This window comes from Hirundo rustica, chromosome 1 (assembly GCF_015227805.2).
Source record: "Hirundo rustica isolate bHirRus1 chromosome 1, bHirRus1.pri.v3, whole genome shotgun sequence".
Lineage (NCBI taxonomy): Eukaryota > Metazoa > Chordata > Aves > Passeriformes > Hirundinidae > Hirundo > Hirundo rustica.
Window position 1 is genome coordinate 114458793 of NC_053450.1, and position 27436 is coordinate 114486228.

Below are 27436 nucleotides of genomic sequence, written 5' to 3' on the forward strand. Positions count from 1 at the left end.
GGCAGATGCTCTTCTCATCCATTATTCAAAATGGAAGTGTTACCTTTTAGTAGTCAGATTTCTATCAGCTCATGGCAAATCACAGGAGAAAAATCCATGCACCCAGGATACAGGCAGAAAAGAAACAGTTTTACACTTTCTAATAATATTACATGCCATGTGTTCCAGGACATTTTATTCCAGCATTATCCAATTTCACTGCTGTGAAATTTATATAATTCATTCATGTGACTCCAGGCTTACAATGAAGCCCAGGCTTGGAGCATTATGAACCATCAGCAAAGGCCATTGCACACTGACTTCTTCTCTGCCATTTTTCTTGTACAGCCTGGCTGTTATTTGTAGTCAGACAATGAGAGACACCCAGGAGAGACAACCAACCTGTTTGCACTGATTTAGTGAGAAAGCACTACCCCTTCAGAAGACACATAAAACAAAGGTGTCCATCCTAATACACTTGTGATGGTTTTTATTTTGCTGTTGACTCAGGCTAATTCGAATTTAAGCCCTTTTGGATGGTATGTTTGAGATACTTACATATTTATTCTATTGATTTATTTCATGCACTCTTAAAATAAATATAATTTTGAAATAAAAGTACCACAAGAAATGACCAAATGGCTAAAATTCCATCTTAAAATGAGGAATAAAATGCATCCAGGCACAGATTTGCTGGGCCTCAGCATCCTCTCAGTATCCCTACATGTAAATGATGGATCAGGACATTGCTCTGATTTTATTAACTGCTCTGAGGCTTTCAGTAGACAATGCATTATTCTGGTCACTGAGAAAACCATACTTGTTTTACAGTATGATGTCCCACACTAAAGTAGCAGAGCTTCCTTTCCCTGGATAAATACTTGTGACGACATCTCCCACCCCTTTGGCTTGATGTACAAACTGCCAAAACTGAGCACAATGTGCTCTTGTTCCTTCCCAAAGTCTTTCAACTTCAACACCCAACAGAAAGAAACATTGGTGGGTACACAGTACAGGATACTGAAAGATCTCACTGACCATATTGTCCAACAGCTGAGGTAGTGGCTGTTGCCCCGTACTTGGGAGTCTCAGATGACAGGCAAGGCAGTCGGTGGAGGTTATAATATGTTGAGCATTTTATATTAAGGTCCTTCCCTCATTTCCAGTGGATCTACAACATATGCACTTGGTGCTGATCTGTAACCATCTTCTAAATAAAGGAACACATGGTAAGACAGGTGCAGTCATACAGGAAGCTCGGGAAGTTCAGAACTGCTCGGAAGAGTAACTCCGGAGCGGTGGAATCACCCAATTACCGACCAGTGCCCTCCAGTGGCTCCCACAGCAACTGAAGGAATGAAGACAAGAACCTGTTTTCAGAGGTCGAAGACACCACCAGTGTATCTCTAATGGAAAGAAAGAAAATGCTGACATCTGGATGCCAAATAGCTCTTTTTAAAATTTATGTTCTTGCATGGGAACCTCACATCTGTTACCATTACATACCTACAGAAAAACCTACATTCCATCAAGTGAATAAAATATTAATGGCAAGCCTTGTAAAATGAGACAACAGAAACCAAAGTGATTCCCAAGACAAAAATGTTTATTTGTACTAACTCTTCAAAACAGGTATACATTCAACATCTCTAAACAAAATCAGTACATATGATGAGGGCAAGTTGAGTAAGTATCATTAGAATGTAATGTCTTCCTTAGCAATTTAAGTTCGTAAATCAAGAATCAGTTACAAATTTATGATCCACTTACACAGGGGTAAATGTTTTCAGTAAGACTATCCCAGTACCAGGCAGAACAGAGTGTTTGCAGAGCAGGCTTCTGATCATTCAGTTCCAGTGCCATGTCACAGTCTTTCAATGAGCAGTAAATATTAGTGAGAGAAAAATACTTAGTGCCAAGCGGAGTGTTCTCCAGCACTGAAAAGCAAATGCAAATAGTGAACTATCAATAGAAATTTAAATAAACTATTTTAGTTGTTTTATTTACTGAAACCTCACTTTTTGTCTGAAAAAAAAAAGAATACCGTAACAGACTGGAAGAAAAAATTCCATAAAAACATTTTTTCTGGATTTGCCTTAGAATACAGGCTTCTCTAAAAAACAAGAACAATTAAGATTTAGGAGTTTCAGTGGTAGAAGTAGTATTGGAATAATAAAGAAATAATTTAAAAATATATATTAATTTACCACATTTAGCTCATATAGCCCTTTATGTATCTTACAAAATGCTACTGTCCTACATACTGGATGTAAAAAAAAAGTTTATATATATATAATGTATATGTACACATACAAAGGAAAAGCCACCAATTTGGTATTAAAAAAAACAGAACAAAACAAAGCATAAGCAAGCACACTGAAAGTTATGCAGTAATGAGGAGTGTATGCTCCATGTGTGCGTTAGTGTAACAGTGCTTTCAACCTTAAAACACCCTCTTAAACGTCTAAGCAGAGTGCTTGCTCCAAGTCAGCTCTACCAGTGATGCTCCCAACTGCCACAAACGTCTGGTGTCACTTAACTTCTGGCCGTCTCTTATATTTAGCACTAAATCAGAAGTAAGGCAAAATAACTTTTCACATCCCTGAATATCTGAGGACATTCATGAGATCTTCCAAGTATTAATGCAAAACAAAACAGGAGCACAAAAAAAATGGTACCCCTGAGTGGAACGGTCTTTTTGTCTACACAAAGCTGCCCCAAAGCTTCCCTATTTCAGAGTAATTCAGGCTATGCAAGTATGACAATTATTCCCAGGCATTTTCTGTTTTAGCAAATTTTTAATGACAACCCAAAGCTTCAGGATGGGTGTGTGCTCATGATTTCTGGTGTAAAAACACCACTGAGAACAGTGAACAGCAGTTCTGATACTGCAGAAATGTCAGGCGTGGATATTCAGAGCAGATGAACAGTCTTGTTCCATGAATTCTAATGCCAACCCTTGTCTCCCATTTGGAAGAAGGAGTCCACTCTTAATGTACTTAGCATGTATTTCACAAACCAACCCCCCCCCTCCCCCCTTTCGTTTACAAGAAAATCAAAACAGATTTTACTTATTCATCTTCTCTTGCATCAATCTTAAAAAAACCCCAAAAACCTAAAAGGAACAACCAAACCACTCCCCCTACCTTAAACTCCATAAAATCACAAATTTTCCAATAACAAATAAAATTAACCTCTCTGATAAAACAAAATTTCCTGTAAAAAAAACTAGTTGAGATCCCTGGGGAATAAAAGAGAAGGATGCCTTTGAGAAGCTTTCTGGGAGATGAGTTGTAAAGGTTTGATTCAGCACCCATAAAAGTTTTGTCCAGTGAAAGAGTAACCCCGGAACTGGGAAGGCTGGATCAGGACTACAGCCCAGTGGTCATGCCAGTCACTGGCAGGCACTGACACGAACGCAGCCATCGTACTGGCACACAACCCTTTTGACGACACAAGCGTGTGTTGTACCAGTGAACTCCCCTGACATTCCTTGGAGTGCTGTTTGGAGCCCACCACTTTGCAGCTGAGCTAAAAACACAGCAGAACAACTTGGAGCAGTGGATACCCAAGGGTATTCTTCACCACCCAACCAACAATACCGGCGAAGATCAACCAGAGGTAAACCAATAAAATGAACTGTAGGCTCTAGGGTTCAGAACCCCCAGGTCAGCACCTCTGGCTTGCTTTGGGGAATGGGATTCTAGAAGACCCTAACACTGAGGGATAATAAGGGAGAAACAGAGAAATACAAAAATGCAAGGATTAAAAAACAGGAGGGGAGGCAATGATCCCCCTCTAGAATATTCCCTTTAAAACAGTGTAATTAAAAACTTGAAATTCATTTAGAAATTCATTTCAAAGTAGCCTGACAATTTCAACAACTTTCAAAAATCAAAATATTCTTCACTGTTCTTCATTGAAATATCCCTGTAGCCCCCTGAATAACTGCTACAGCTTGTTTTGCATTAACATTGCTTAAATTAATATAGTCATAAGCATGCAAAATGTTAACATTTAATTGTGTATACAGAATAAAACAAAGTTCTAACAGATAGATTACTAATATTTCAAGGTTACAGGCTTGATTCAGTCTGATCAAAACCACTGGGATTTTTCCCACAGTGTCCAGCAGATTTTAGACTAGGCTTTAATAACAGACAACAAAGCATTGTGTTTCATGGTGTAGGAGCAAACTCAAAGTACACTTGCGTATATATACCAGGCATGTAGCGCAACTTTTGTATTGCTTATCTTAAAAGAGTTGCATTTCAGCCAGTAAAGGACAATCACCAAGCCAACACCGCATGCTGTGTCAAACCAGGCTGGGTAAGAAACACCGGTACCCTCTCAGGGACATTCACGCTGCTCCTGTTGCTTTGAACAAAGCTTAATGATAGCTACATCCACTTGAACCCAGACATGAACTCGGAAGGCAGGGAGCTGCACGAGTACAACAGCCTGATGGATTTTACTTGTGCTCTGGATGACTCTGAAGGCAGGATATTATCTCTTTAACAGGTCTCCCTTCATAGCAGATTTGATACACAGCCGTGAAGAGTGGAAACCTGAGGAAAAATGGTGGGGAAAGTGACACAGTGTAAATTTCTTCTGTAAGATGTTCTTAAAGGGGCGAGGAGAGGGAGGGGGAAAACGGAGAGGTGGAAAAATTATTTCTTTTTTCTATTTGTCAGGGACAAATGCTGGGCTGAAAAGCAGGGCATAACTACAGAACCTGCATGCATCTCTGAAATACAGAGACTCTCAGAAGCCTAGCTAGCTATAATGGAGCCTGAGTCATTCATTATGTATGGCACAACCACAAAGTGATCTAAAAAATAAATTAAAAACATTTTTTCCTGGCTCTTCTTACAGCAGTACCCATCTGTGGTTAAAAAGGATGAGTGGCACATCCATTATGCAGTACTTCTGAGCAATAACTGGATAATAGAGAATATGACCAAAAAAGATTCAAGAAGACATTGAAGGTCAAATTTTTAATAAGACTCCAAAACCAAACCTGGATCCACATCCACCTTTTTTTTTTTTTTTTTTTGATTGGCCACATCTCCAACAACCTCCAAATTATTCAGGCTTTTCTGATAATCTGAAGGTTTGTTAAAGCCAAGGTGCTTTACAGAAATTTGTATTTGCTTTCTGTCTATCCCAGACAGTAAAAGCCAGACAAGTTCAATTTTCATACAAAGACTGGTAAATTTTAGGGGTTGATCTGTTCACCAAGCACATATACCATTTCAGCATGGCCTTTTATATTGATGCATTTTGACCAATGGAAATAAAAAATAAGGGTCATTGGACACAGTGAAATAGTTAATTTCTGAGTGATTCAGAGTACATCTGGACTAGGACTTCTCCTTATGAAAGGTGTCCCACCAGTCACTCTAAAGCTTCATCTGTAACGCACATCTCAGTGTTGAGCAGTACTAAGCACCATATATGATGGCCTATACATTCTGCTGTCACATATTACATTGCAGTAACTCTGCTATCAGCACACTGCTCTGAACTAGACCAACCTGAGTTTTGTTTCTTCCTCACTGGTGGAAAAAAATTATCATACAGCAACACAGCTGCTCTCTCAAATCCAATGCTAAACTGCTTAGATTGCAAAATCCTTACTAGGAAATCTGCAGAAAAAAAGATTACACTGTGACTTCTGCATTCCTTAACAAACCTCATTTATCACTGATGTACTGGGGTAGAGGGGGTTTATATTTGCTGTTACCATAAACGCTCACATGTAGGCACTAATAAAATTTGTTATGCCTTTGGGAGAGTTGGCCACAAAACAGGTAAACCTTCTGAAACAAAAGCAGGTTTCCCACAGGTTTAGGTACAGTGCTGGCAGTTACTTCTCACTGAAGAAGCACCACTACTACCAAACCACAACCGAAGTCGTGGGCTTATCCCAGAGAACATTACTGTGCACAGGTCTGCCACACTTCACATGGAGAAACCTGTACCAAAGCTGACTGCAGGCTCAGGGCCAGCAAACTCCAAATCCATCTTAGGCCTGAGCACATCAAGAGAGCAACGACTACAACTGTTGAAAAAAAGTAACTGCACTATGAGTATCCCTAGGCATCAACCCTGCTACCAAGGCTCTTCTGAACTTTGACTTTTGCACACGCCTTGGGAATAGTTTTGTAGGACCAGAATATGAAATTCTACCCTTACAAGACTCTTACCTCTTCACTTTGAAACCATGGCTGCTCCACTGTGTTTTATGTTTTAAAGTTGCTTTCAAAAGTCTTGTTGACTGAGACCTTTTATGAAGAACTGACACATATATGTTGGCATACCACAAGGAAATTAGCAACACTGTTTTCCTGTCTTTTACTAAAAACACAACCCAAAATCACCTAAAATACACTCAACTTGTTTTAAGATAGAACAGGATACAAAAAAACCCTCAAACACAGCATACTGTTTCATTTAGGAAATCATAAACAGGAAACAATGAAGCCAACATTTTAATTAATTTTTTCTGCAGTTAGCTTAATTGCTGTGCACTGAGGAGGTAGGCTTAGGTACCTTACATCCAAAGATAATATTAAAACATTAATCATTTGATGCAGCTGATCCATTAAAACTTGACTTTAAAAAGTATTTTTGAAAAAAAGTAGCAAGGCTTAGTCTTTTGACTGGCAGTTTTTAAATTTCTGATTCTTCTTTTACAAACAGGAACAGATAAATGCATCCCTTAATCTCATACGGAGACAACTGTGTGTGTGACTATAGGAATCATTCATGTTCTGACTTGAATACAAGTGAACCAAGCTAGGACAATCTGTTTAATTTCATACCACGAAAAAACACCCCCTGACCTGCAGAGGCAGATGGGAGGTTTTAACCTACAGCAAACTGGAAGTCACATTAAGAAGGAGAACTGCAGTATCTAAGCTAGAATCCATGTGGTGGAGGCAGTCACTCTATTCAGATGATCACCAAGCTCCTCTCCTTGGAGGTAAGTAATGAATTTCCTACAATGAAATGAGATGTAGCAACTTTTCACAGTCTCTTTAGGAAGCCCTGCTTCCACTTTCATGGATTTTTTTCTTTTCAAATATTGAAACACACTTGCTGTGCTTTTCTGTAGTAGCAGAAGGCAACAATACACTCTGCAAACAGGACACTCACAAATTTAACGTCACACTAATAGCTCTATCTACAATACTATTTTGAGGTTCTATTCACTTCTCTCTCTGATTCTAACTTCTAATCTACCGTTATTACAGTGATTTTCTTTTTGGCTATTACTTTTATGAAGAGATCAAAATAAATATGTAGAAAGAATTATGGAGATAAAAATGAGGTATGTGGAAATTGTTTTATCTGTTCTTACTCACTTGTCCAGCATTCCTTTCTGCTTCAGGATGCGATGCACTTCTGCAGAAGTCTGTGGTCCTTGCAGTTTCTGACCATTCAGCATTTCTTTCTCTAATTCTTCAATAGACTAAGCAACAGAGGGAAAAAAAAGAAAGCAAAGGAGAGCTATGATTAAATTTCAGAAGCCTGACATCACGTGGATGAAAAAACCTAAAAGTTACTGCGAGCTTTTTCTTTTTCAAAAGTGATCTTGAGTGACATATAGGATATTCTCCTATGTTCTTGTTTGTAAGTATTCCTAAACTGGCATCTCACAATGTCTTATCCCTCAAGCTTTTTTTTTTTTTTTTTTTTAAATCACCACCCCCCCATCTTTTAATAGTTTTACACTCATTCTAGCCAACAGACTCAAAAAACAAGAGGAAAGAGAAGGGTGCCCACTCAGTGAGCTGTCTCAGGTAACTCTCTATTACTCCAGCAAAGGAGGAGTGGCAGTACTTATAAGAACAGATTTCACCCAGTGAATCAGGTACCTTTCCAGTTTTAACAAATGCTTCTGCTACACGTCGATTCCGGCCACCGTAACACGTTGTGATGAGATCAGCGATGCCACAGCTCTCCAGGAAAGTGGCAGTAGAAACCTGTCCTTTGCAAAAAATTTTGGCAAAGGCGATCATCTCCATTAGGCCAAGGCGAATAACAGCAGCTTTGGTATTGTCACCGCAGCAAAGGCCATCACAGAAACCAGCTCCTACTGCTACTACATTCTAATAGGAAGAGAAATGGGAAGTGACTCAATTACTGCTTACAGATGTCCTTAAGAGCTGCAAACACTTTACTACTCAAAGACTAGGTTGTTAGTTGGGCTTATTTTGGTTTGTGGATTTTGATGTCTATGGAATAACCAGGGAAAAAAAAAAAAAAAAAAAAAAAAGAAAGGCAAGTCTTACATTTCCAAGGATAAAAGCATAGTTAAAACTCTGACACAAGTTGCCCCTGAGGCTGTGGAGCTATTATTACTGACCATCTTTAAGAACAAACAGATTGCACTACACCCAAACAAGGTTTTAACTAGATGGAGCTATTCCTGTCCTGAGGTAGGGGTGAAGTTAGACTGACATCCTACAGTCCTTTTATATAGATTTTCTTTTTGATTAAATAGTACAGCTAAAAAGCATTTATTGACTTCTATGATGTCATGTTAAGGGACCAAATTCAGCCAAGCCAAGCATTACCAGCCCTTTTAAGTATGCAGAGTTTCTATAACCATGATAGTTAATAAAGGATTCCCAAAAGGTTCATGACACAGAAAGACCTCCCTCAGTAAAATAAGCGTTTTCTTTTTCCTTAGACCTGGTGATAGTCTTCTGCAACAAATGTGCTGTTAACAATCAGCTAATGGTCCATGCTTTGGTTACAGAACACAGACATTTGATAAGACACATTTGAGTGAAGTGACTATAAAAACTTCTTTCTGGCTTGGGAGTCAGAGCGGACACTAGCCATGGTTCCACTACCCCCAGTAAAGAAATCCATCTAACACAGCAAACCCTACCAAAATCCTCCAAAAAAAAAAGGCATTCTGACATATTGATAAAGCAAACAAGGAAGTAATGAATGTTAATATCTTCCTGCATGCAACAGCAGCAGCAGTGACCTCAACAGAAGGCACAGAAGAACCAACATTATGACTCCTAATGTAGTACCCAATGCAGGGAAAAAAAATTAAAAAATCAACTTTAACTGTTGATGAAGAAAGAACAACAATTAGAAGATGTAACTGAGAACAACCAGCTGATTAACAGCTTGTTTGGTTTTGGACTGTAAGAAACACAGATGCCAGGCAGCTGCAGAGCTGTGTGGCCAGTCATAGCTATGTGACACTGAACCAAATGAGGCCAGAGGATCAGTCATTGCTTTTTGAGCAGCCAGCTGAGGTACAAAGGTGACCCTAAAAACTGCAGACAGATATCCCAACATTAGACCTGAAGCAGCCCAAGACAGTCAACATCAAAATTTGATCATTTAAATCATCCTGGCTTAGATCTTGGCTGTGGTGATTCAGTCAAGGTATGTCTTCAACTGAAGACACGTCTTGCAGAGCAACCTCTAGTATTCTTTCATTTGATGCAAAAGCAAGAGGAAGTCAAACAGATAAAGAAGTTTTCAGATGGGATAACCCATTCAAATGGATTTTATATCTATGTGAAGTCTGTAAGTATTTGGCACTCAGCTACAAACATAAACATGACTGAGCAGCCTTTGGGCTGTTTCCATACACTTTTTAAACACTCCCATACTAAAGCTTACCCTTCCCTCCAGCTTTGTCTGCCTGACTTTCCACTTTGAAGCAGTCTACTTAGTCATAATTTACAGTACGATTTGGCCTACGGTATTTCGTTGTCTACTTGTACCTTCTGCAGTGTTCGTCTTGGGAGCAACAGAAATACTCTTTTAAGTAAGTCTTACCAAGACTATTTACTTCTGAGGAAATGGGCTAGGGAATAAGGGTAGTTGTGAGTCCAACTTTAAAACACTGAGCTCCTTGTTTGTACAATGTTCCCATTGTACGCTTTTACACAGTTTCCAAATAATGAGGAAATACGACAACGGATTATGCCCTAGAACACACACCCATGCCTAGGAGACTTACATTCTGGTATACATATCCCTCAGGCCACAACCATTCATTTACAAGGTCTACCATCTGGTTTTACTTAAATCCTTGAAGAATCTCTGACAACTGCCTTGTGCCTAATATACTGTAGAAAACTAATTATACCACATTGAAAGTTATACCTTGCTCAAAGATGAGCCATCACTTTAAAAACAATCACAACAAAAAAAATCTCACAAAACTGAGTTATCCTTCAGTCTCAAACAAGACCAAAAGAGACAGCTTGTTACTTGAAATCTCTGGCTATAGCCGCTAAGCTGAGCTTGTTTCAGGAAGATGCATAAGCAAAACACAAATTGACACACAAGAGCCTAGTGGCACTGTCACTGTTGTGATCTCTGGAGAAGTACCCGAGGTAAGAGGGTGACTAACCTGACAGAAACATCCTTCTGTATCTCATGTTGTTGATTTTGACTGTTGCCACTGACTAAGACTACACCTGAAGTGTCCTGGTTTCAGTTAACTTCCCTCTTAGTAGCTAGTACGTTGCTGTACTTTGAGTTCAGTACGAGAATAATGTTGATAACACATTGTTTGTTAAGTAGTGCTTACTTTAAGAAAGGGAACTTTTTAGTGTCTCATGCTCTGCCAGTGAGGTGAACCAGAGCCTGGGGTGGGGTCAACATAGCCAGGACAGCTGATCCGAACTGGCCAAAGGGATACTCCATACCACAGAATGCCATGCCCAGTACATCAACTGGAGGCAGTTGGCCAGGAGGCATCAATCGCTGCTTGGGGACAGGCTGGGCATTGCTCAGGGGGTGGTGAGCAACTGCAGTGTCCATCACTTGTTCTTCTTGGGTTTTCACTCCGTCCTTCATTACAATTACTATCGCTACTGCTGTTCTTGGTAGTGTATTTTCCTTTATTTCAATTATTAAACTGCTTGTATTTCAACCCATGAGTTTTATTTTTTTTCCACTTATTCTCCTTCCCAACCCTGATGGGTAGGGGGTTAGTGAGTGAGCAGCTGTGCAATATGTAGTTGCCAGCTGGGATTAAACCACAACATGAAGTTACAGGAATTCCTGCAAATGCAGTGGCTATGTATTTGTACAAGAGGAGAGAGTCCACACTTCCGTGAGATTAGAAACTGACTGCACAATGGGAGTCTTAGAGCCCAATAAGCAAGACCCTACTGACACGCATTTTCCAAAGGTTCAAAGATACTGTCCCAAACCCCAGAAAGATGGCAACACAATGTTCCTCTTGGCCTGAGGCATTCAGAGCTCTCAAAATCACTACATGCTTAAGCAAAAACACTTCCCCTATCTTGGCATTAACAGCTTTTTACATGAAAGCACACATCTTGTAACCATGATGCAGTGTTTTTATACTGCATATGGTTTTAAACTACTAAAATACTTTTCCTTGACAGATGAGCTGTTCTGGTATCCTGAAGCTGGTGTTAGTCCTAGTCCGAGTTATTCTAGTTACATGAGCAAGGAATGGATTTAGTTATTTTATCACTGGGATAGTGAAGCTACACTCCAGAAAAGAAATGCTGATGCCAGGCAGCGCTCACAGTATGTGTCAGAACAAATGAGAGACTGTGTCCTTCACTTGCACACGATCTGCTGCAAACATGCAAGAGGTCACCAATGAAAGGTCACAGATGGTCAAGAAAACAAGGACAAATCAGCAGACTTTGCTGACAGACTGTTCTCCTACAGAGTCAGTGCTCAGAAGTATCCAATATCCAGTGTACAGCACGTTTGTGGAGTGCTCATGAAGACAGCTTCAGCAGCCACTTCTGAGGCAACCATTACTTCTCAATAATTAAAACGGATCAATAAGAGAACTAAGCAGAAATGTTATTTCACCTTCCTTGAGGCAGTGTCACAGCTCAGCACAGCCTGCCTTCCCTCTGTTTACACATGAGCTTGGAGAAGCTTACTGCTTCCCCTGATGGCCGAGAAGAGGTCAAATGAAAAGACTCAAAAATCAAAGACAGTATCAGCAGGACTGTCAGAGAGGTTAAGAATAAACTGTTTGCTTCCTCCTGGCGAACTTGAATTTCATTTCCACTTAATCTCAGGAAAAAGGAGAGAACTCTCACAATCAACTTCTACAGTATCTAGGCTGACTATACAACAGTGACTGCCCTAAACACCCTTTGCAAGTAACAATGCTGAGTTACATAACCTGGTAAATAATGTATCATCACTGTACTCCTTTACTTAAGGCTTAGCTGGACCTGGAAGGTTTAGAGCAGCCCGAAGCAACCTGAAAGGCAACCACAGCTGCTGTGCTTCTCCTTCCTACAGTAACTCACATCTGTGTCTTGGTCCTTGGCTGCTGCCAAGGGGTTTGAGGGGTTTTAACTCTACAGATCCCTGATCATCACGCAGCTGGAGCATGGCTGTTTTGCCATATTGAGAGGTTAGATCCTCAGTCCTCCTCCTCTCAGCTGCACTGGGTAAGAGAGGTAAACCAGCGTACAGTTTACCCCTGAGATTACAGCTACCAAGGTTTACATGTCCTTTCAAGGATGTGGCCAGGTTCGTAGCCCAGCTCAGTCTTGCCTCACATCTGTGCCACTTTTAACACCACAGTGGCACAGGCAGTAAGGACTCTAAGGACACCTCTGAGGTGATAACTTCGGGTCCACACTGCTCTGCAGGATCATATCCATCAGTATGCAACAGCACCTCCATATGTGGGCACAGCCACACATACTATTTTTAGGTGACATAACCTTTAAGCATTTCCTAGGAAGGCCCATCCATTGTCTGGCAAATGGCAGGTGTACTTGCAGGTGGCCTTGAGTCATGCTGCCCGTAAAGCCAGCTGAGCACCTTGAAACAACTATCCAAATTTCAACTTCGTCAATTGCTGTCCTCAGCCCTAAGAAAAGGTCAATTGACAAATGTGAAATGTTCATCAGTCCTCAAAAGAAAAAAAATCCTCACAAAGAACATGCCAAGCACTTTTTGTTCCAACAGGCAGCTTATGGTAGAAAGCTGCTCCTCCTCAGTACCATCAGATTTTGTAAAGTCACTGCCCCTATCTATTCAACCAGTCTCCAAGCTGACACAAGACTGCATTTTCACAGCACTGATTTCTGCACTTCACTATATCTCCACCAGCCCATTGTCACAAATCTAAATACAGTAAATGAAGTGGATATTCTATACATATCCATATATAAATAGCAATCAAGCACATGTTCTCCTATGATCACCCAGCTGCACTACCTAGTATTACAGTCTGAACTCAAATAGGCTTCCAAAAGCAAATTTCAAACCTATAATTATCATTGTAAGAGAAAGCTGTGCTCAGAGCATTCTTTATTACCCTTCTGAATTTTTTTTCCTGAGCTTTAGGCAACCACCCACACTGAAAATCTTCCCTGTTTAGAAAGGCTTGCAGAAATAAAAAGTGAGGTAGAGTACAGGCTTTTAACAGCTAGCTCATTATGCCAGTAATACCAGGAAAGTCTCCTTTTTCTAAGCTGGTATTTGCAGAAAAGTGCAGAAGCTGGGAGAATATACTGTTTGCCATAGTGTACTGTTTTTCATCCCTTAAATGCCAACACAGGAATTGTTTTTACTATTTCCACATCCAAAAACAGTCTGGAGAGTCGTGTTTGCCTGTTTACCCCTGTTCTCCTTGCCGTAGTTTGCAGTGCCACTACTGACATTTCGAACCGGTGCTGCTATAGAAAGAAAGCAGAGCCTCTCTTCTTATGCCTCTCTCTCCGTGCAACATGACACTGTCACCTTCTGAAACTGGAATTTCCTCCTTCCAGGAAGTTAAACAAAGTTAATTTTTACTATTTTTAATGAAGTAACTTTCTAAGTTTAACAAATGGACTGAAGCTATACATTAGATTTTACTCTAAAAAATACAAAAGTATGTCTAGTTTTAAAATTTTTATTACAAAGACTAACAGATTAACGATATAGTGAAGTTCTGGTTGATACCATTAGCAAACAATTCTCCTAATAGAAAATATGTGCAGCTTCTAAGAAAAAACACTATTCACATCTGAGTTTTGCATTTTGCATTGCACTATGGCAATGAAACCTTATCCATAGGTTTAATTTTAACTTTATTTTCTTTCAGAGCCAGATGTGCTCCCAATGCATTATTAAAATTTTGCAATCTTTGATGGTAAAACAGCTCAGGACACTATTTACATGCTGCCATCACAAGATTTAGGATTAACTAGAAAGGGTTTAAATGTTAAATTTCTTTTAAAAATACAAATTTATTATTATTTTCTTTTAGATTTAGGCAGAGTTGTATGTTTAAAGACATCACCTATACTAGGTGGTCTATACTAGAATGGCAGATCTATGCCACTTTATTCCACTTTTGCCTTTTAATTATGCAAGAAATCCACAGTATTTTAAAATGGATTAATCTCTCCTTAATTCACTTTTTGTTTAGACCTTATACCATGCATTTTTGGGAAATCTCAACTCGATTAACAAAATATACTGCAATCAATATCAAATGACTAGAGCACACAGAATATAAACATCTTTTTAGAAAAACAACTAGACAATTCAGTCTGCAGGATGCATGATGAATAATGAAGCAGAAGAGACCAATAAAGCAAGGTCATAAAAAAACCCCCAGAAGTTTCATCTTAGTATCTTTCCAGGTAAAGAACAACAATCTATTTAAATTCTAATTTAAAATCTATTAAATTCCAAGGAAATATTAGTAACTTGCCTGACTTAGACCTTTACAGCGGAGTTTTGAGTTGACTACCTGCCCAGTTTGATGGGCATGCTCATCTCTAAAGCCCTTTCATGAGATTTGTCTGAATAAAAATTTCCTGGGACAGAACTCCTCTATCAGACAAGAATTTAAGCTAGTCAGAAAACATCCCGCTGAGCAGATTTCAAAGAAAAAATAAATCTGCAAAACTTTTTCAAGGGTCTATACACAGGGATTTCTGTTCTGGTAACCTCCCACATCACCACAGCATCTTAAAGCAATGGCTGTGGAGCTGAGTTACAAGCTCCATAATCTCAAGAAATTGCTATCTATACAGTAACTCCAAAGTATTTTGCCTCAAGACACCTAATCCCTTTTGTGCACAGACCCACAACTTCCTCTTTCTCAGGCCTCTGAGTATGACAGCTGTCAAGATGAAATTAAGGAAAATAATATGCCAAAAAATATGCTACTATAGCTATCAGTTTACTTTCACTAAATAGGAAACAGAATTCCTTAGCTTAAGACATCATTGCTTGGTGTGGTAGCTTTGCAAACCAATTAATTTAGTTTACACAAAATTTCAACAGCAAAACCAAAGGCAGACAAAATAATTATCCAAAACATAAAAAATAAGTAAGTAAGCCAAATTAATTACTAAACTACTACACCCATCACAAATGATTCAGGATAGGTATCACATAATGTGAACTATGGTACTGTTTGCTAGGGTGCCAAACAATTAATGCCTCCCCTTCACAAATGGCCCATAAATTAACCTGAAAAAACAGCCATTAAACAATGTTTAAGTTAGCCTTTGCTTCCTGTCAGCATCAATTTTGTTATGAAAAAAATTTTGGATGAGTAACTGTCCAAAATAACTTTTTTCCTATTCAGGTCATTTCTGTATGTGGTTATCCACACAAACCTTTTGTAGTATATGTCCACAAAATATAAAACATGAGTGCTCACATTGCCTCAGTCAATGAAGAGGGGGATAGTTTTGTCAACAGATATGAAGCATTAATGCCAACTTCTTTCTCCTTTTCTTTTGGTGAACGCGCTTGCAAAAAAGAAAAAGGGAACTAAAACTAATTTAGAAATGTATCAGCCAGCTAGATGAAATCAATACTTGCTTTATGACTGTGTGTAAGTTAAGTGGAAGATGTAGAAAGAGAGCCTGGCAGATGATGAGACACAGATCTAACAGCAAGCTTTCAAAAAATGCCACTCCCTCATTTCCCATCTGGTTCTTCCAGGAATGTTATGTGGCAGTTTTACATATTATATAAAATACAATTAACTTATTTTTTTAATGGAAATACCCTGGTTTTTTTTCTACAGGGATCACTGTGTATCACCTGCAGCCTGTTACTCTTACCTTCAGAGCACCACACAGCTCAACTGTATCTGCATCATGTACTACAGTTATTCGGAAGTTTGGAGTCTGCAGGAGCTCTTTGAAGAGAAGGCCATTCTCCAAGATTTTGCAGCCTATTGAGAGAGCGAAAGGAAAGCTAAAAAAATATGATTAATTTATTTGTATGATATTCAGCCTTTCCTGTGCAAGCCAAAACACCCAAAAGACCAGGTTCTAAATAACAATTCCATTAATTCTCTATAGACTATCCATTTTTTGATCACTGTCTTTAAAAAGAACAGCTAATTATAAAACAGAGATGAATTAAGAATAATAATTCTACCAATTATTTCAAAGTCTGCATTCCAGAAAAATACCGACTGATAAAGGTACATCAAAGCTGCTTTATTAATCAAGCATGCTGTCCCTAACAATTGTTTCTAAACACTAAAATGTTGTTCAACCATTCAAAATTAAGTTCAATGCGAAAGCTGTGAATGAGATGTTGCAAAGCTAGCAGTGCACAAAACTGTAAAAACTAACACTGAAAAAAAAATAAGAAGATCTCTGTGCCATAAGGTATGAGTACCTGTATGCATACACACACACACATGCCTTTCTAGAAACTGTAAAATCCAAGACTAGGCACATCCTCATGCTGCAAAGGTGCGCAGACATCAGTACAGAACTAAAACAATTTCTAGTTTTTGGGGGAACAAATTATTTTGAGAAATTAAAACAAGATACCTTAAGAAAAAACAAAACAACAAAAAAGTCAAACCAAAACAAACATGCGTGGAAGTACCATCTTTGACCCTAGCACCTGAGCTGGAGTACAGAATTTATAATTGTTTATCCATGTAAAGCCATTCAGAGACAAGAAGAATCTTAAACACAGTAATAAAATGAAGCAGTTTGTAACATGAAGGGTGATAAAAAGCATGCTTGTATTTCACATGCTGAGGTTATAACTCTAGTAAGAACAGGTAAAATTGTGCTCTTCTCTCTCCCTCTATTCCCAGTATAGTCCTAGGACTTTTGGAAGGGTAAACATTCTAGGAAATTCAACCAACAGCTTCTGGTAACAGCTAGTGTGGAAAACAGTGAAATTTGAGCTATTTGGTGCGCCTCTGTGAGGACAGGTGCATGTTTTAAATATTCTTACAACTTGGAACAGTACCTATTGTGGTTTCACAGAATTTCTCTGCTGCCACCTCATTGGCAATGTTAGCTCCCATCAGCACACTGATGTCTATTCCCATCTTCTCTCGAATAATGTCAGAGATCAGTCTGAGTCCCTCCGGGCCTTCATCTATTCCCTGCAGCCAACATTAAATGGAATTACTAAAAAGTCATTCATTAGGCACAGTAGAGATGCAAGCAGAACACAATTAGTCTTGTCTACAGGTGAGAAGTGAAACAAAGCCTATTCAGACAGAGACTAAGGATGACAGGTGTTCTACTACAGACACTTCTGCGATTCTGACCTCTCCAAGGTGTCTTAGAATTGCAGGAGGTGGCACCTTAGGACTTAGGACTAAACCCTAGATGATGAAAACAGTTTTCAAAGACCTAATTCTAAGAAGTGCTGAACATTCTGCCCTGTCAGTTCAGAAATCAGGTGCTTATTATCAGTATATCCTTAATCAGTGAAGCATAACCAATCCATCAGTTATGAGTCAGACTCGAATTTGGATTTGAAATTGCACTGAAACTCACAAAATGACATCTGAATAATTTGTTTTGTGAAGAGATATCTGAACTGAAATATCAAAGGGAGATTCCCCAGTGTTTACACCAGCAACAGTTTACTAGTAGAAATACAAATGGAACAGCCATTCACAGATACGTAGAAAACTGAACAACTGAGAATAATTTAACTTTCAGCTATTATTACAGCGGTATGGCAGACCACCTATTGAAATAGTCATTCTTTCCCACAGTATACCACCTGTATTGTATACCACAACACTCTTTTTTAATGCTGAGCATTTGATCCTTTTGGGAATTGGTAATTTTGAATTATGATTTATAGCCAAAAAGTGTGATCCTACATTACTCCCATATGTACATACACACTTGTGTGCTGCCAGTAGTGACATTTCAGGCAGGAAGTAATTTGCACTCCCGTAAGTTAAAGGTGCTGCTCCTTAAATAACATGGTGCAACCAAGAGATATGCAGAAATACCTGTATAAAACCTGCCAATTAAACTAGTGCTTGCATTTCTGCAGTATTTTTCAATTCGTACTGCTTAACGCATAGCTCTGCTTTCTCATCTTTAATGAGCCTTACAGAAACAACCTGAAAGCAAGCACACAATACACGGTGCATTTTTTCCCTCATAGGGCCAAAAATGTCCCAGTAAAATAACTGTAAGGCCCATCTTCCTAAGGTGGCAAATAATAAACAGAAAAGAATGCACACACTGTTTGGGAACAACTCCAAAAATGTGAATATCTACACAACAATTATTCATGCAAGTGAAAGGAGACCAGAAGCCAGATTCTGCTCCATTGTGAAACAGACGCAACTCCTGACAAAGTCAAGGAGAGCTGCATGTGTTCCTCGTAGTGTTAAATCTAATACTGAATAATAGAATAACAACCAAACACCCCTTCCTCCCTGCAAAACCAAGGCTCCAGCACAGGCATTTTCACTGTGCAGCAATGGTCTGCAGGCAATGCAAGTGACCTTATGGCTTGCATCCTAACATGCCTGTCAGAGCAATCCCTGGGGCAACAGGGAAATGAAAATGAGGCTGATGTTGAGGTTGCCTGAGGAGTATTTTGAATGACTTTCAGCTATCCTGCTTCCTGTGCTCACTGCTTAAGTTTTATATGGCTCCTCTCGCCACAGCCACACCATCACTTGTTAGGTTTTCACAGACACAGAGCTAATGTAAAGCAGTACACATGCAAGTGTTTCAATGGAAATGTGTATTAACCAGCAGTCTTTATTTCCCAAAGACTCAGTTTTATTGCCAGATGTTAGGCTCTGCTTGAAGATTCGACTGTCAGAAAGAAAAAAAAAAACAAGAAAAAAAGCCTAAAAGATGACACGCTGCTAACTTGACAACCAATTTAGAAAGCACAGAAACTAGACATCCCACGAACATTTTTCAGAGCAGAACTGCACTTTAACTATCAAAGTTAACACAAGCCACTTTAACAGCATTAGCATCGAGCATGAGACACAAAAACTGTGACACTGATGAAAACAGCATGCCTGAAGAATATGCAAAAGCAGAGGAAAGAACGAATTGTTATGTTAAATCTCTACCCTTTCTTCTCAAATGATACTTTTAATGATGCACAGTTATGCCTTTTCATAAAAATTGATATGTACTTTGCATTCTCCTGCAAAATATTGAGGGACCTCACAGCATTTCTTTGGAAAGGCTGCTTATGGATGCAGTGTTGTAGTGTGACAGTGGGAAGCTGCCCAGTAACCAATTCTGCATTGCATGGCAAGTACCACAATTTCACTTCCACTGTTACACTAAGACACTAAGCTGGACTTTTTGTTTTGCTGGAGGTTTCTGTCTGTTTGGAATTTAGTGGTTTTTTGTTGTTTGTTTGGTGGTGTTTTTTGGTTTTTTTTGTGAAATATAGCCATTAATCAACACTCCATTAGAACGTTGGTAATTAGTACCCAGAACAGTAATTCCAAGGGAATATAGGCCCAGGACCCTGACTTTACATATGCTGAAATAAATCCTCATTTAGTCCAGCAATTTCATTAGTTATTCCTATCACTAGGAGAATATAAATTGCATTTAGCAAATTAAAGAAGATAGAAGTTTATCTTGAGCACTTTAAACAGTGCCTTATTTTACCCTTCTATTATATGAGGAGTTATTCTACAATTTGGAGCAAAAACACTTCAGAAGCATTACTTTTTCATACATCTCAGCAATACACCAGTCAGCACCGACAAAACAATAGATTTGATGGGCTTTGTTAGCCAAACTTAAGAGGCAAGCTTACAGTACGCAGTGACAGGAGTTTTTTGTTCTTTTTTGAGCACAAATCCATAAATGTATCATTTTCCAGAAATGACAGGAAACAAAGGAATGTGTGCTGAGAAAATGGCCTACAAAGCAACAACAAACCAGAACCTTCCAAACCTTGTGGGAATAGCTTATTATTTCCAGCTAAACATACAGAGGAAAAAAGCCCACCCACTCAAAACCAATCCCAAAAATAAGTTAATCCACATTTTAAAATTTTTCTGCCAGCAAAACTATAAACACTCTTGCCTCTCCCACCTCTGCCCTCTCCTATATCCTATACTCAAACTGTCTTTGGGTGACACTGACCAGACTCTCTTGTTGCAACATAATATTTGACATGAATAAGAGCACCATTCTCTCAGTCACATGAAATTCTCTCAGCAGTTCTTGAAATGATCAACTCAGCATGTGGGACGTGCATTAACAATCAAAGCATTATGCTTGTGCTCTGCTCTTCATCTAATGATGCTTTTGAAAACAACAAATAAAAGACTGGAAAGCTTAGTGGTGCAAAACATACTGCCTCCCTCTTTCTAAAAGTCTTGTGAAGAGCCCCATTTTCCTGCAAGCGCTGTGTAACAATCCACTAATGACTGAGACAAATTCTAATCTTACACCTAGAATTAATGGACCAATCAAGTGAATAATGCACAGAGATTTTTCATATCAAAATATCAAGTCACCTTGTCTTAGAAGATTCCACAATGCACTCTCAGTTATTAACACACAGTATTTATTGTACCTTTATGAGAGTTATGCCAAGCGCTTTCCTGCGCACTTGTCCTGTGATTTCATCGCAGACTTTATGGATGAACTGATGAGGAATGACAAAAACCAGCAAGTCCGCATCTTGTACCGCTTCACGAAGGTTTGGGATAGCAACCTGTGTAGTCAGGGGAGAGAAAGGCCGCATAACTTTTCAAAACTTACACTTACACACAAGTGTTACCTAATAAAAGCAGAATCACAGAATCAATTAGTTTGGAAAAGACCTCTGAGATCATTGACTCCAACCTTGGAAGGAACACCACCCAGTCCACCAGACCACGGCACTGAGTGCCACACCCAGTCTTTTCTCAAACACGTCCAGGGATGGTGACTCCACCACTTCCCTGAGAACGCCATTCTAATGTTTACTCAGTCTTCCTGTGAAAAAATTCCTCCCAATGTCCAAACGGAATCTCCCCGGTTTGATCTTGAAGTTGAACCCCAGTTTGGGTCTTATACTGAATGCTACAAACTACTGCATTTCATCACTGAAAAGAAACAGTAGCATAAATTCCCCAGACCAAGAACTCCCATCCAAAGTTGAGGCCATTTTTTTTAATGGGTATAGTCAAAGCTGTTAATCTTGCTCTTGTTTTGACAATTGCTTCTTTATACAGAAATGGGAGTAACATAAAGACAACAGTGACACAAAGAAGAAGGAGTGCATTGGATTTACTTAACTGCATAATTACATTATTTTACTTGTTACACTTTCTGATGCCATCAGTAAAATAGCACAGTCTGAAATACTATAAACCCTAGAGGTGTTAACAAATTTCTAACTCCATTTACAGCACAAGCAATATTCCCTCTGCTCCATAACTATAATTTAGCTTCTGAGCCTTACCACATTATCTGGCAGCTTGCATCCAGGGAGATACTTTACATTTTCATGGTCCTTATTTATGATATCTGTCAGTTTTCTCCCATTAATATTCTCCTCGAAGACCCACATGTTCACTGTGGAAGCGAACTTCTGCAATTTTTTTACATTATTACCTATTATTTTGGCAACTGCAGAACCCCTGCAAAAAAACCAAAAACAAAAACAGTCTTAAAAAATTAAGATTTTGCTGCAGAAAAAAAAAAGATTGTCTTTAAAACAATCACAAATTCACACACGGGATTTGACCAGTTACCATACAGCAGTTTGATCTAGTAAAACAAGTGGAAAAATACACTAGTCATTCACACCTGCTGCTTTCTTTCAGCTACAACTAGTGTAGGTTGGACTGAAGCATTTACTGAAACATCCTTACTTATTTTGTTTTCTCATCAGATATCCACTGAGAGTTTAGGTTACCGTATTTCCACAAATCAAATTAATTGTATTTTCACAACTGAGGTAAAAGTGACAAACAAAGATGTATTAAATGTTTCATTTTCACTTTTAAGACATGAGAAGCTTCTTTGCTGACTGACTCATCAGCTGTTGTACAATACTGATAGGCATTGAAAGCCAAGAATCATTTATATGTTGCAGAAGTTAATACGCCTCATGACTGTGCAGCAAACCCCACAGAACTTAACTACTGTAATAGCATCCTCTGAAATTGCAGGCAGACAAGTCCATTACTGTTACCCTCATATTCGCCCCAAGAACAGCATACAGCGAGATCTGAATTACAGTGATCAATTTTGCTTCTCAAATCTGTAAGCATTAACGAAATTAACCATAATTACAAGAGGAGGAACAAACACGATTCTTCCCTTTCGTCATTGTATTAAACCTGTTAACCCAAGTTCCTTTCCTGGGATAGGAGGTAGCTTCGTAATTACTGATAAACTACTAAGGAGACAAAAAAAAATTTAAGAGAGATGATAAAAATACAGAGTCATTGATCTGAGACTTGTGTGTATGTGAACTGCTCACTTTACCAGGAGGTAAGAACACTAACTTTTCCAATCTAGTTACACAACCCCCTAAATTTATACTGGACGTTGCTTGTAATAAACCCATAGCTGGCAACTGAACAAAATGTGTTCATTCTGCTTCAAGAGCTTTTGATATGGCACAACTCATTGTGCTGTATTAAAGATGTGGGCTAGCACATAGCTAAGGTCACTTGTTAAGCAGCAGGAGAAAAAAATTTAGTACCCTAAGCAGACCTTTTATAGCTAAACCATAAAACTGTGTGTCTTAAAAGACTGGAATTTACTTGTCTAATAGCACCTCAGACACTAAAAATGACCCTGGGTTCAGGAGGCGATACAGAAGACAACTGCAAGCCGTCTCTTCTCAAGCTCATCCAGCATGGCTTCTGCAGCACTGCACCAGCTCAGCCTCCAAATGGCAGATCCATACAAACAGCAGAGCTCACATTCCACACAGCACAGGTACGTGTTCCTCAGACAGTGCTTTCAGTTCTTTGAACAAAAGCACATTTACTCCTACAGATTTATATACAAAGCTGGGATCCTGGCAAACCCACTGCCTTCTGTTGGAACTTCACTACACATTCTCTTGCTGGTGACAGAGCAAGACAGAAATAACTGATTCAGCAACTCTCTGACTGGGATTTTCAGTTGCCAGCAGAAAATTTGGCAGTGTGTACTACTTAATTGAGGCATCAATTCCATTGCTATTTAACACTTAAATGCCTGAGCTGTTGGTTTTGGTTTTATTGTTTTTTGGGGTTTTTTTCACCCTTTGAATGCAGTATTAAGAAAGTGAAGACTTGCCACATCTTAGTTTCTGAATTCAAGAAGATTCTCCTGACTGGCTTCTCTCGTTCATTGTTTCCCATGATGTCGCAACCATTCTTTTAAGACCATTTCACAGTTGGTCTGCTTTCCCCTCATCACTTTTTAACTAAAGCACAAAGCCAAAAAGCTCCTTAACTTGCCCTGGTAACAGCAGCAGGGAAGTCACAACATGCAAGTGCAAATTACATAATTATCTAGTTCTACCATTGTCCCTGTAAAATCACCTCAGTTAAGCCACAGCTCCTCCCAGTTTTGTACAAGTTCCTAGCTGGAGAAACTCCTCTGTCCAGTAACTTCCCATCTCTTCCCAAATTTTAGTTTCTGTTCAAATTTGGCAATCAGGTTAATTAACAACCGGTTCCAAGAAAACAGTGAGGGATAATTTCTGGCTGTGCACACCTCATTAACCGGCCCTGAAGTGTTATCAGAACAAGCTGCAGTACATAATCAAGGCAGCGCTCCCAATGCTTTAATGACTCTGGGTACTGTCCTGGAATCCCAGGGCTCCAAGGCATGTTCCCAAGGTGTACCCTCTCCACACCCCAGACAGCTTACTTTATCATATCCTGTCTTAGAAGATCCTAATGCAATCACTTATCCACCAGCTGAGCAACCCTAAAAGGGCAAGGCCAGCAGGCAGCACAGCTCCTGCTCTTCCATGCTGAGCCATCTGTCCTGTCCCATGATCTTCCATCAGGTGCCAACTGACCCCTGCCAAGTCAACTTCATTGTTAAGGTGACCTTCCTGTAACGAACCAACCAAACAAGTCTGACTGGAAGTAGTTAATCAGCCAAGGTGACTGGCTTAACCCTTCTAAAGCTACTGTCCTGCCAAGATCCTTTAGGGTTTTTTCATCCCAGATAGAGGTTAAAGGGCTATGAAAAGGCAAAGACTTGTCTGACAGAATTAGTTCACACAGAACTCCAAAACCCACTGTCCTTACCTGCTCAAGATGCGAAACTCCACTCAACTACTTACAATGCTTACACTTTAGGCACCACCAATCACACACACCTACAACTCAGGCTTCAGAAGTATACACTCCCCAAATATCAATGATCAGATGTTTATAAATGCTTCAATTTCTTTCTAGTTACCTGCTTTAATACATTCAATTCTAGCACTTTAATTAAATATTTTAGGACTGCAAGACCCAGTTCAAAAGGCACTTACAAGGTACACAAATTTAGTCCAACTTAATTCAATGGTTACACATACTGCTAAATCACAGTGCTCTTTGCAGTCAGACTTTGGTGCCTAACACCCCATGGACTTCGAGGAAGAAACCACCTACATATCCAAGAATTACTATTTTCAATTTTTGATTACTTTGGTTTCTACTTTCCTCACATGAAAAACCCTGCCACTACATATGAAAGAAGCCATAAGTTATTTAAATACATTTATGCCCAAAAGAAAGAGAGAATGCTACTCCCAGGCATCAGCTTTTTTCTTTTAGCACAGGAGATACCGGCATTTTGCCACCAACTCATTCTATTAGGGAAGAACTTTTCTTATTTATTAAACTGATCCGGTGAGGTGAAAAACAAAGTATCTTTGCATGTGGTTATTGCTACTAGGCAATATCTACAAATTCCTTTGCTTCTGCAAGTGTTTCACACTCCATACAAATGGAGTAAAATTTCCTGTAAAACTTTTTCTAGACTTCAACTATGGAACAACAGCCACAACAGTCCTAAAAGATGAGGTCTAACTGCATAATTTCCCTGTGATATATAGTGCAATGCACACATTTTACAAACTAGTGCAAGGAAAGCAAGGGATGCTGCACTGAAACGTCAGCCATTCCCTCAACAAGGGATCACAAAGAAAAATAAAACTTGGCAGCTGCTGCTATTTTTAACAGCAGCAAAAGCTAACTGCATGGAGTGAGCAGGGGGTGAGCAACAAGTCTAAGACTATTCCAACAAAAGACTGGCAAGTTTGGTTTAATAAAACATAGTGCCTTGCTCTACACGGAATTCCTCTGAGTTTAATGCCTTAAAACCCAATGCTACCTAAATAATGTGCGCTTAGCATTAGTAATTGGAAGTGACAAACTGTGAAGACCTATTTCTATAATGCATTGTACTTAATTTATTCACTGCAAAGAGGGATCTGGTGTAAGAAAAAGAAATAACTAAAGAAGACAAAGGGTAATTAACACGATACTCCTCTTGAAGAATAGTGTAAACCTATTGCTTTCAGTGGATGAAGAAATAAGTCTATTTAAAGTCTAATTATAAACTAGAGAGAGAGGCAGCAATAAAACCTTGTCTCAAGCTCTCAGTGCGCCTCAGCAAAACCAACTTGGGGAAAAAAAAAATAGAGAAGGTTATTTGAAACACCTAGCGTCTCACAATTCTTCTTTGAATTGTCTTGGAAAATAGGCACATAGAAACACAGAAAACCCCGAACAACACTCTTGTAGGCAAGTGAGGTTGTTAGTGAAGCTCTACACGCAGGGCGTAGATGGAAAAAAAAAAAAAAAACCCTTCAAAAATGCACAGCATCTTTAATGTCTACGTCATCTGATATCGGGCAAAGCACGCAACAAATAACAGGTTAAAAATATCCTAGAACAACTTCTTCTCAGGACACGCGACTGTTTACAAGCACTAGAACCGCCTGCTCGATTCTCCCGCTTCTTCCCCCAAGCACGTCACGGCAGCCCCGCCGCTCCGGGGGAGCCGGGGGCAGGACGAGCCCCTCGGCACGGCGGGACGAGCCCTCCCGCACGGATCGAGCACGACCCAGAGCCCGCCACGGCCCGCCGACACCGCGTTCCACCGCCGGCACCGGGTGGCCTCACGGCGTGAGGGAAGCGCGGCCACGGCGCCGGGCGGGAACCGACAGCAAGGCCCGGGCGGGCACAGCCCCCGGGAAGGCCGGGCCGCGGCGGCCGCCGAGGTGCCCGCCCTGCCAGGGGCCGCCGCACTCACCAGTTGCCCGAGCCCACGATGCAGACCTTGAGAGGGGCGACGGAGAGCGCCATGGCAGCGCCGCCCGCGCCCCGCCACAGCGACCGCGGCGGAGAGCTCGGCGAGGCGCCCGCCCCCCGCTCTCGCCGCCCCGTCAGGGCATCGCCCGCTCTCCCTCCGCCCTGCGGCGTGACGGGAACTGTAGTTCCGCACCCCCGCCCGCCGGCCCTGAGGAGGACGCGAGGGCTCCCGTGGAGGACGAGGGTAAACGGGGCTCTCGAGCAAAGCAGCCAATCCCGCAGGCACTGTGCCATATCACAGAACCACAGAGTCGTTTAGATTCGAGAAGACTTCTGAGAGCATCAAATCCAACCAATGGCCGAGCATGGCGCTGAGTGCCACGTCCAGTCTTTCCTTAAACACCTCCAGGGATGGTGACTCCACCACCTCCATGGACAGTTCATTTCAATATCTAATCACCCTTTCTGTGAAGAAATTCCTCCTAATGTCCAACCTGAACCTCACCTGGCTCAGCTGAAGACCATGTCCTCTTGTCCTGTCACTTCTTACTTGGGAGAAGAGGCTGGTCCCCACCTGGCTACATCCTCATTTCAGGTAGTTCGAGATATCAATAAAATCTGCCCCAAGCCTCCTTTTCCCAGGCCAAACAACCCCAGCTCCTTCAACCTCTCCTCACAAGACTTGTGCTCCAGACCCTTCCCCAGCTCTGTTGGCCTTCTCTGGACTCATTCCAGCACCTCAATGTCCTTCCTGAACTGAGTGGTACAGAACAGGGCACAGCGCTCAAGTTGTGGCCTCACCGATGCCAAGTGCAGGGAAGGAATCCTTATTGTCACCATTATCTGCTGACCTAATACCATACTTTAAAGTCATGTATGTATATATGTAACATACATGTAACAACAAAACTTCTGCTCTCTCCTAGTGCTATATAGGTTTGGTGTAAGTCTGTGAAGGCTCCCAGGTAT

The 27436-nt window shown here is 40.2% G+C and overlaps 1 protein-coding gene across 1 annotated transcript; it reads right to left on the bottom strand.

Annotated features, from left to right (window-relative positions):
- Positions 1-1564: 1564 nt before the first annotated feature.
- GPD1L (glycerol-3-phosphate dehydrogenase 1 like) lies at positions 1565-26611 on the bottom strand. Its single transcript, XM_040064529.1, has 8 exons — positions 26469-26611; positions 21667-21844; positions 20794-20934; positions 17218-17356; positions 16059-16171; positions 7863-8096; positions 7350-7456; positions 1565-4547 (listed from the first exon to the last, which is right to left on the bottom strand). Exons 1-8 carry the CDS (start codon positions 26519-26521, stop codon positions 4451-4453), a joined length of 1062 nt encoding a protein of 353 aa, XP_039920463.1. The 5' UTR covers positions 26522-26611; the 3' UTR covers positions 1565-4450.
- Positions 26612-27436: the final 825 nt, after the last annotated feature.

Bases quoted from the DNA above. Each gene is read 5' to 3' on its own strand.
- GPD1L (XM_040064529.1), bottom strand. From the start codon at position 26,521: ATGGCGCTCTCCGTCGCCCCTCTCAAGGTCTGCATCGTGGGCTCGGGC. The intron at 20,935-21,666 runs GTAAGGCTCAGA...CTGACTACACAG, and splicing joins GCAAGCTGCCAGATAATGTG to GTTGCTATCCCAAACCTTCG. The intron at 7,457-7,862 runs GTACCTGATTCA...TCTGTTGCTTAG, and splicing joins CATTTGTTAAAACTGGAAAG to TCTATTGAAGAATTAGAGAA.